The following is an 11254-nucleotide window of genomic DNA, read 5'->3' as shown; positions in this document are numbered from 1 at the left end:
TTAAATATATATTGCATATTTTGGTGCCTTTGTTTATAAAGAATAGTTTTAAGGGTTAATGTGATATAACAGCTGTTTTCAGGTCACATTCTTAAAAGTTTTTAACAATTTGGACTCCTACCAGTGGTTTATGAGAATGTACATTTCCCTGAACCTTGATGAGGACTGGATAAAGATCATGAAATAAGGCATAATCTGTGAAGCCTTCATATACGCAGTAAAGTGAATTGGCTTAAATAGAGTTTTAACAGTGAACCTTAGTATCATCAACTCAATCGTTAATATAGTAAATATTCAGATAACAATCCATTTAGATATATGTAGCCTAGACTACAGAATATAAGTTAAAATGAGGACAGGACCTAGAAATACCTCATTGAGCTGTACATTTCCCTTATAATTTCCATTAGCCCTTAGTCTCCATTGTTTGGTTTGAAAAGTTTTTTGTTAAATACATTGTACATTCAGCTTTCAGAAAAGACCCTGCTCCAGCCTCTCTCTGTATTTTGCTGCAGTGATAAGTCCAGGGATGACTTAGAGGAGAGGCAGAGCTAAGTTAAAATATTTGAGAGATTTGTGGTGGCCTAAGTTAGAGAGTCATCTTGTGAATGGTGGCTATTTTTCTTCAGAGTATAATTGTTAAGATTCAAACGGGATGATACAATTTTATGCAATTAAAGTCTGGGGACAGGATGTTTCCAGGACATTCCCTCTTGAGGTCTTCAATTAGCAAAGGATCTGGATTATGTCATATATTACCTGTTTCTGACAAGAGCCCTTAACTTATAGTCACTCCTCCTGTTAACTACAGAATTTGAGGCAACCTGACCTGAGAAGATAAAATGCGTCTCTATCTACCCACACCCTCAATCAAGTCTTAGTCTTAGTTCTGACACAAGAAAAGAGAACCAAATGCTTCTCACCCAGTGTGCAGCACTGAAGAAACCTGGGAGTCCATGTGGTAATCACAAAAGAGAGTGATGGAAATTGTGAGGTAGCTTACTTTAATACTTACTCTGGCATAAGATATGAGAAGACTTGTCTAGTTTTCCTGTATTTCTGGAAAAATCATATTAACACTGTAACAGGTGATTTGTATTAGTAATGATAAATGTGGGCTATTAAATATATGTTTGTATTATGTTATGTGTATTAACTCTGATGGGTAAAGCAGGTGGTCAAATCATATTGAAAACATAGAGACAAGAGCATAGCTCTATAGGTGGTTATGCACAATACCCATGTCATTCATGCTCTGTGTAAGAGTTTTTGTTTAATGGTGTTTAGATTTATTTTATTTTTTTTATCTCTAGGACAATTTGTCCTCATAAGTTAGATAATAGAGACAATTAAATCTATCCTGGATATAAAATCTTATATTAATGATGGCGATTAAAATCATGCACTCCAGAGCCCAATAGAATTGGGTTAAAATTTCAGTCCCATGAGCTGTATATTCAGAAGTCTTGTGCAAAGACTTAATATTTCTATACTTTGAATTTGAACTCTGTAAACTGGATGTAGCAAGGGCACCCATCTCTGAGGGTTATCATTAGGATTGAACACAGTACAGTATGTGAAGAGCTGAGTAAACTGCATGGCATAACTAGTATTCAAAAAAGTAAAGCTCATGACTTATTTTCTCTAATCAACAAAATATGTATTGACACAGTGGATCTGTATAGCATCCTTCTACATTTTCCCAACTCACGATTTTGGCTGGTTTGGCACATTGATATGAAATCATTAAAAATAGAATCCATTAAAAATTATAACCTATATAATACATTAATATTTCAACATAAATAAAAGTAGATAATCATCACGCAATCCAACATGATTTTAAAAAGTTGACTAGTCGGACACCTCAGTGGCTCAGTTGGTTAATCGTGTGACTTTGACTCAGGTCATGATATCATGGTTTGTTAGTTTGAGCCCTTCATTGAGCTATGTGTTGTCAGCACAGAGCTCACTTTGGATTCTCTGTCTCCCTCTACTCTGCCCCTCCCCTGCTCATGCTCTCTCTCCCTCTCTCTCTCAAAAATAATACATAAATAAATAAATAAATAAAACGTTTTTTAAAGGTTGATGAATCATCATACCAGACAGTTCCTTACAGTTTATACTGTCTAGTCTAACTGTTCTCTTCTGATAGAAAACACGTGGAAAATCATGCTAAATCCAAAGCCATCATGGATAGGGTCGTTATTTGATTTGATTTGTCTTTCTGTTTCTCTCTCATTTAAGGTAGGGAGAAGTGAAAGACAAGTATTCCCCCAGTCAATGAACTGTTTTGAAACCAGAAAGAGAGATGGAATTGTTATCATGGATAACGCATCTGCCTTAGGGTAATCAGGACTGCTTTGAAACTTAACACAGGCAAAGATGATCTCTAAAGAGGTAATAACTGGAAAGCCAACAGCCACCCAGGGTGTGGAGTGCCAATCCCTCTCCGTTATGCTGAGTCCTTGGGAGAAAGGCTACAATACATGCCCATATCTCATGAAGGTTGCTGGATACCATTACAAATACCTATTCATTGTCAAGTGGGCCAAAAGGTGCCAAGACATGTTGTTTATTTAATCCAAGACAGACGGTACAACAAAGATTTGCTTTCTTCTACATTTTTAATATGACCCTCTCAAGCACCTAGAAGAAACCACAGTATCCTGATAGTATCCTTATCACCTTTGTTTTAAATTCTAGTTCAATTTTGTTACTTATATCTATATTGATTAAATCCCTGACCATGACATCTACTTTCTATTTTTTATTTTTTTTCTTTTAGATTAAATTTCTCCATCTCCATCTCCAATCTCCATCCCCATCTCCCTCTCCAACTCCATTTCCGTCCTTTTGTCAAAACAATCTTCCAGTTGATTGTAGACTTTCAGATTCTCCAATTGATTTCTTTCATCTCCAGAATGTTTTGATAACTATCTAGCTGTATTCCATGGATGAGACAGCTTAGGGATCCCTCTACTCCTCTGCCTTCTTAACTTCTCAACATTATTTTTAATTGTACCTACAGTTACAGGTGAAACTGCAAGAAATAGTGGAATCATTGATTGACTATGCACATATGTACATACTTGTGACTGCTAGGGACCTTAGGGCATATTTTGCCATTTATGCAAATTAGACTTAAATTATACTTAATAAAGACATTTAACACTATTGACCAGATAATGTTCTAGAGCCTCTATGATTATTAATTATTTTAATTTGCATATCACACAGAAAGATGATTCAATTAGACCAACGCCATTAGGCAGGTAAATATGGTGATTTGGTAAAGGCTGCTTCAAATTCTGGTACTGATCCTCTAGAGGCTGTGCTTTCTACTGATCTACAATACTACCTCTGCATATACAGTTTATAAGTCCAGTCAAACCTTTTCTAAATAAGATATACTACTTTTTAAAATGAATCACTTTCTTGGGGTACCTGGCTGGCTCAGTCAGTTAAGATTCAAACTCTTGATTTTGGCTCAGGTCATGATCTCATGTTTTGTGAGGTTGAGTCCTGTATTGGACTCTGCCCTCACTGTGTGTAGCCTGCTTGGGATTCTCTCTCTTTCTCTGTCTTTCTCCCTGCCCCTTCCCCATGGATGCACTTTCTCTTAAAATATATAAACATTTTTAAATAACAAAATAATAAAGTAAATCACTTCTTATAAGATGGTCCTTGACAATCTCCTTCATCATAATCTTGTGTCCTCCTTTTTTACATAATAATCTAGTCCCTTAAGTTACCTTGATGACAGATTCAAACTTCCTGCAGAGTAGGAAATCTTCTGTGAAACTACCAAAAACTATATTTGTGAGTTCTCCTCTTAAATACTGGTTTCATGATTAAATGTTCTGTTCTAGTTTACTTGATCTAAGAAATGCTTGAATTAGGATTATATCAAGGAGGACTTGGGCAAAAGTGAAAATTCCATATGTGGGAGAGAAAATTTAAACACAGACAACACTCAGTTCTGAAAATGTTTTTCTGTCCTCAGGCTATCAAGGTCTCTTCTTCCCATTTTTTACGAGAATCTTCTTCGTTTTCTATGAAGTTTCCCATGACCGAGTGAAAATGTTGACTTTTCTAAATCTAAAATGATCATAGATCTTCTGTTGAAGTTATATCTGCACAGTACCTCAAGATGGTGAATTATTAAATACTTTAAGAAATGTACAAGATAAATTTTCATCAAATTGATTTGCCTTTAGTTGATATAACATTAAGTGTACTTGTATTCTTATTTGGTTACTATTAGTGATTACCATTTGTAATAGCAGATACAGTGTATAAATCATTGTTTATTAAATAATTCATGAGTGGTAGTTAATGAAAACTTTATATATTGAGAAGTTAATAATACTAAAGAGATCACAACAAGGAAAGAATTCAGCATGAACATATTCAGAGGAGACCTGGGAGTAAGAAAAGTAGACCAGATGTGCAATAACACATCAAATGGAACAGTGTTCTTACCATTGTGTTCTGAGCCATGATGTTCGGCCATGGAGAAAAACAATAAGACTGTCACCACAGATTTTATTCTTTTGGGGCTCTGGCCTGAGTTCAGCCACCTTGTGATCCTTATCTTCCTCATTCTTCTGGTCTATCTTATGGCTGTGATAGGCAATGCTGTTCTCATTCTCCTCATCTGGCTGGATTCTCGACTCCACTGTCCTATGTACTTCCTGCTCAGTCAGCTTTCCCTTATTGATGTGGCTCTGATCTCAACTACTGTCCCCAAAATGGCCACAAATTTCTTCTCAGGGAAGAGAACCATATCACAGATTGGTTGTGGATCCCAGATCTTATTCAGCTTAACCTTGGGAATTTCTGAGTGTCTTCTGCTTACCCTCATGTCCTATGACCGCTACATTGCCATCTGCAATCCACTGCGTTATTCAGTCATGATGAGCCATACCATTTGTAAACAGATGGTCATTGGGTCCTGGGTCGGAGGGGCAATAACTTCACTGGTTCATACAGCCTATGTCATGCACTTACCCATCTGTCATCCTCGAGAGATCCCACACTTCTTGTGTGAGGTCATGGCACTCCTGAAGCTCACTTGTGAGGACATTTCAGCCTATGTAAATTCAGTGGTGGTCTCAAGCTTTCTGGTGGTCCTCATCCCTCTGAGTCTTATCCTGGCTTCCTATATCCGTATATTCCTTGCTGTTGTCCACATGAATTCCCCTGAAGGCAAGAACAAGGCCTTGGCCACATGCTTCTCCCATCTCTGTGTGGTCAGCCTTTACTTTGGTCCTGCTGTATTAGTCTACATGAGGCCAGGATCCTTTAAGACCCCCAAAATAAACCAGTCCCTCTTTATGTTTAATGCCATTCTTACCCCTATGCTTAACCCTCTCATCTATAGCCTGAGAAACAAGGATGTAATAGCAGCTATGAAGAGTATAGTCATTAGTAGATGCTTCCTGAAAAAGGTGAAAAACCACCGAGCTTGCTACACCTAATTATAACCATATGTTAGCATATTTCTCTGAATTGTCTTTAAGATCCTTTAGGACTTGACAAATTCAGCATGGGAATCATGGATATATGAGAGGTCATTTGTTCCAACACCCTTATTGTGTGAAAATAAAAACAAAACTTAAAATAACTTATTGATGTCCTCACAACACCACCCAAAGATTCAGTTCTTCCAACAGGAAATCCTGAAACTACACTGCTTTTCTAAATAACACAGAGCATCATTCTTTCTCATATATGCCCAAGTAATGAAAGTACTCATTTCATTAAACATACCTCTGAATAAGAAGGTGTGCGATGCTCCTAGGAACAGTGACAGAATTCACAAATTCAGGGTTGGATGAGGAAGCATAATTTCTAACAGCAGTACTCAACTGTTATGGAATTAAAATAATTTAATCTTCCTTGAATTACCAAAGCAAATATCAGATTGGCAAAGGCTCATACACCTGCAACCCAGTAGTCAGCATTTTGTTTCATGAGGAACAAAATATAAACATGCCTCCTTTATCTTGGTCTCAACAAATTTTCAGTTTTCGTTGTATTCTGACTTTGTACCCATTTTACAATGCAAACAGCACAAAACAAGAGGGCAGAACCTGACAATTTGAGAAATTGGAATAAAATGATATTACTTACTTTGTAACATTTATGAGAGGGGTAGAATTAATGTATGTAAATTGGTTAGAACAGTGGAGGCAACAAGAAAGTCTTTTGTTTTGCTTTTAAAGTTTTTAATGTTTATTTATTTTTTGAGAGACAGAGCATGAGCAGAAGATGGTCAGGGAGAGAGGGAGTCATGGAATCTGATGCAGGCTCCAGGCTCTGAGCTATTAGCACAAAGCCTGATGTGGGGCTCAAACTTACAAACCGCAAGATCGTGACCTGAGCTGAAGTTGGAGGATTAACCAGCTGAGCCATCCAGGGGCCCCAAAGTTTTATATTACACACATCCATACATCTGAAAGCCAGAAAACTCATTTAACACTGAGTACGAAAGCCAGTGAACTAAGCTTTTTCTAAGAGCTTTCTCCTATGCATGGTAATTAAGGCTTTATTTTATAGGTGACAAAGATGTGCCATATTTATTTCAAGTTGGATGAGAAGTAGCTGAGTGTTAAAAGCAGCCTTTGGTCAAAGATGAGAACAAAGAACAAAACAAAACAAGACAAATCTTTCTTCTAGCATATAAAATCAATTTAAAATTTTATTCAAGAAAAATGTGACTTTGCTACTTTAATAATAAAAACAATAAAACCCAAATTTTTTAAAGTTGCAATTATTGGGGCACCTGGGTGCTATAACTCTTGGTTGGTTGAGTGTCCAACTGTTGATTTCAGCTCAGGCCATCATCCTGGGGTTGTGGAATTTAGCACTGCATTGGGCCTCCATGCTGAGTGTGGAAACTGCTTAAGATTTTCTCTCTTTCTCTCTCTTTCTCTCTCTCTTTCTCTTTTTCTCTCCCTCTCTCTCCTTCTTCCCCCTCCCCACCCCTAGTCCCTATGCTCTTTAAATACATACATACATACATTAAATAAATAAATAAATAAATGTTGTAATTATTAAAAAGAATTTAAAAAATTAAACACTATCAGCCTCTGGCTCCCTCCTATAATCCCTGTATGGAAAATTTGTGATATTAAATATATGCACACTTTTAGTGAGGTCAGTGAAGAACAGGGCAGTTATGGTTTTCTTTAGTCAGTGTAGTACATAGCAACCATTTTCCTCACTTTCTAATGGGTATCACCTGAACCAAAGTTTTGTTACTCTAGTTTATAATACAGATATATTTTCATAAATTTGTGGAGTATTTTTTTGAGGGGCAGTTAATTGTTTTGGTTTTAAGAATTTTCTATGCTTAAGGAGAATGCTTTCTTTGTATTTTAAGAAGCACAGTTAACTTTGTTGCCCTCACTTGTTATTCCTAATATTTTTGCACATGGCAGCAAACAGGCACAGTCAGCTAAGTCTTCTAGTATATTCTAGAGTGACGTGGAATTACATCCTACTTCATTGGCAACTACTAGAGTGGCAGGAGTTCCCGAGGGTAGGAGCTCTAAGGCCAAAATAATTGCAACCACCTATAAAGACAGACAGAAAACTGGAATAAATACTCCATCAGAAGCACAAGTGTTAAGATTTCCCAAAGATATAATATAGGCAAAATACCAGCATTATGAATTAGTAACAAAAATTAAAATGAATCAAGTGAACATATTATGACAAAGATACTAGTTTAAGTGAAAACACAATATAGTAAAATTAGCAGTAGTATAAATGCAGGTAAAAACTAAATTTTTGACCTGAAGGAATTCTGCCCCAAGGTCCTAGAAAGAACAAAGAAGTAGGAAAAAATAATGAACAGATACAGAAGCAAAATCAAAATAAAGTGTCTAGCCAGATATGAGAATTCTGGAAAGAAAAAAAAATGGAAAATATGATCTATGTTATATCCACAAATTCTAGCAAACTAAATACAATAGCACATTAAGAAGATTACACATCGTGGGGCGCCTGGATGGCTGAGACGGTTAAGCGTCCGACTTCAGCTCAGGTCATGATCTCACAGTCCGTGAGTTTGAGCCCTGTGTTGGGCTCTGTGCTGACATCTCAGAGCCTGGAGCTTGCTTCAGATTCTCCCTCTCTTTCTGCCCCTCCCCCACTCATGCTCTGTATCTCTTTCTGTCAAAAATAAATAAAAACATTTAAAAAAAAGATTACACATCATGATCAAGTGAGAGTTATTCCTGAACATAAGGATGGTTCAACATATAAATATCAATCAATGTGAAACACCACAGAATAAAGAGGGAGGGATTACATGAATACCTACCTCAGTGAATATACCAAAAAAAAAAAAAAATTGACAGAATTTTACACTTTCATGATAAAACCGCTCAATAAACTAGGAATAGAAGGAAATGACCTCAATGTAATAAAGGCCTTACATAAAAATCCAAGCATGAAACATCATACTCAATGGTGAAAGACTAAGTTTTTTTCTCTAAGATTATGAACAAGACAGTGATGCTCACTCTCAACTATTCACCTTCAACATAGTATTGGAAATTTTAGACAGAGCTATTAGTCAAGAAAAATAAACAAACTACGTCCAAACTGGAAAAAAAACAAAACATGTAAAATTATCTCTGTAGATGACATGAGCTTATATGTAAACAAGCAAACCTATGTACTTTTAAAGTTTTATTTAAATTCCAGTTAACATACAATGTAATATTAGTTTCAGGTGTCTAATAAAGTGATTCAACACTTCCATACAAGACCTGGTGTTCATCACAAATGCTGTCCTTAATGCCTATCACATACTTAATCCATCTCACATCCATTACCCCATAGTTAATTATAGAGAACAAACTGATAATTTGTTAGAACTGGTAGCTCTAAGAGTCTAAACACTATTTTTTTTAAGTTTTACAAAAAAATAATTTAAATTCATCAGATTTTCATTATACAAAATCAGTTCACTAACAATAAGAGACATAGAAAGGACATTAAGAAAGCAATTATATTTACAATGGCCACAAAAAATATAAAATACTTAAGAAAAAACCTATCCAAGCAAGTGAAAACTACAAATTTATTAAAAATTAGAAACAATTACTCAAAGAAATTAAAGACACACATAAATGAAAACAACAATATCCTGTGTAGACTTAATGTTGTTAAGATATCAAGACCACCCAGAATGACCTATAGATTCAATGCAGTCCCGATCAATACTATCCAAAGTGATCTACAGATTCAATGCAATCCTCAGAATCTCAAAAGCATTTTTAAGACATTGAAAGATGTATCTTAGAATTCACATAGAATTCTAAGGGACATTGAATGGTCAAATCAATCTTTGAAAAGAACAAATTTAAATGACTCAAGATGTATTACAAAGTCACAGACATAAATAAAAAAAAAGTACTATTGAAATAACAGACACATAGGCAAGACTTAAGACTTAATTGAAAGACTTAACTGAAAGGCCAAAAATGTTAAAAATCCTAGAAGAAAACACAGGGAAGTCTTCGTGACATTGCATTTGACAACAACATGAGAATGTAACACCAAAAGTATAAGTAACATAAGGAAAATAGATAAATGGGGCTATATAAACTTACACCTTTTTGTGCCTCCAAAGATACAATGGACTGAGTGAGAAGACAACCTACATAATGGGAGAAAGTATTTGCAAATCATATATCTGATAAAATGTTAAAATCCAAATATATAAGTAACTTATAACAATGTAAAATAACCCAATTAAAATGAATACAAAGCTTGAATAGGCCATTATCCAAATATGATACACCAATGACTAATGGGACTATGAAAAGATGCTCAGCTTATCATTAGAGAAATGAAAATCAAAGCCAGAGTGATTCATCACTTCACAATATTTTAAATTTTACTATTAAAAACAAAAACTTGAAAATAACAAGTGTTGGTGAGGATGTGGAGCAATTTCAAATTTTGTGCACTCTGGTGCAATTGTAAAAAGGTGCAACTGCTGAGGAAAATAGTATTGTGATTCCTCTCTCTCTCTCTCTCTGTCTATATATATATATATATATATATATATATATATGCTAGATGATCCAACAGTCCCACTTCTGGTTATGTATTCAAAAGAACTGAAGAATGATGTCACCAAGATGACTTCTTAATTTCCCTCCCCCCATGAACACACTGAATATACATCTATGCATTGATCAATTTCCTTTGAGAGGTGTCCAATAACTCGTTGATTGACTCTTATACATCAGGGGGAAATATCCAAATCAAAACAGCTATTAAAGGTTGAGACACAATTATCCCATTAACCTCACCCAAGGAACATTGCCTTATAATCAGGAGGGAACTTTCAACATGAAGATTCTTCTTTGCGGTGCTGGGTGGCTCAGTCAGTTGAGCTTCTGACCTTGGCTCAGGTCATGATCTCATGGCCCATGACTTTGAACCCTGTGTCGGGCTCTGTTTTGACAGCCTGCAGCCTGCTTCAGATTCTGTGCCTCCCTCTTTCTCTGCCCCTCCCCCACTCATGCTTTCCCTCTCTCTCTCTGTCAAAAATAAATAAACATTAAAAAAATTAAAAAAAAAAATCTTCCTAAGGAGAGATTGGTCTGGAGCACACATTTAGCGCTCCAATTTTTGAAACTGCCATGTAGGGATGGAAATAGCTTAGCTCTAATATTCATGGGACTTGCAATCTCAAGTCTCACCAAACAGTAGCAAACAAATAAACAGTTGTTAAATGAGCATGAAAGTACTCCCCCTGGATATAACTACAGGTAAGTGGAGACGGAGCTGGCAAAAATGCCCATCTCACAGTTCATCTCTAGAAAGTCTTTGTATGCTTTCCCAGGTACTGTCTGAAGGTAGAGCTTCTAGAACAGCTAAGGTCTCATAGTTATCCTCCTGGGAGTTCTCCCCCCAACACACACACACACACACACACACACACACACACACACACACAAAACAAAACAAAAACAAAACAAAACGAAACAACAATAACAAAAAAACACTGGACAATTCCCCTGAATTTCCTCTCTCGGTCACCTCAGCAATAAAACCTATTCTCTAGCTTCTATCTGGAAGGAGCTCATCTGGACATCTAGCATCCCAAATTTTGTTGCTGCCAAACAAGGAAAAACCCTCAAATCATGTAGGTCTGGGAGCTGACATGACTTGGATTTCACAAGTCCTCCAGGACTACATATAACAAACGCAGTTTTATTTG

The 11254-nt window shown here is 36.1% G+C and overlaps 1 protein-coding gene across 1 annotated transcript; it reads left to right on the top strand.

Annotated features, from left to right (window-relative positions):
• Positions 1-4514: 4514 nt before the first annotated feature.
• Positions 4515-5483, top strand: LOC123575827 (olfactory receptor 2AJ1-like). The gene has a single exon (XM_045436639.1). The coding sequence runs from the start codon at positions 4515-4517 to the stop codon at positions 5481-5483; it is 969 nt and encodes a 322-aa protein (XP_045292595.1).
• Positions 5484-11254: the final 5771 nt, after the last annotated feature.

Source organism: Leopardus geoffroyi, chromosome A1 (genome assembly GCF_018350155.1).
Source record: "Leopardus geoffroyi isolate Oge1 chromosome A1, O.geoffroyi_Oge1_pat1.0, whole genome shotgun sequence".
Taxonomy (NCBI): Eukaryota; Metazoa; Chordata; class Mammalia; order Carnivora; family Felidae; genus Leopardus; species Leopardus geoffroyi.
The sequence above is the reverse complement of the archived record's forward strand: the minus strand, read 5'-3'. Positions and strand labels throughout refer to the sequence as shown.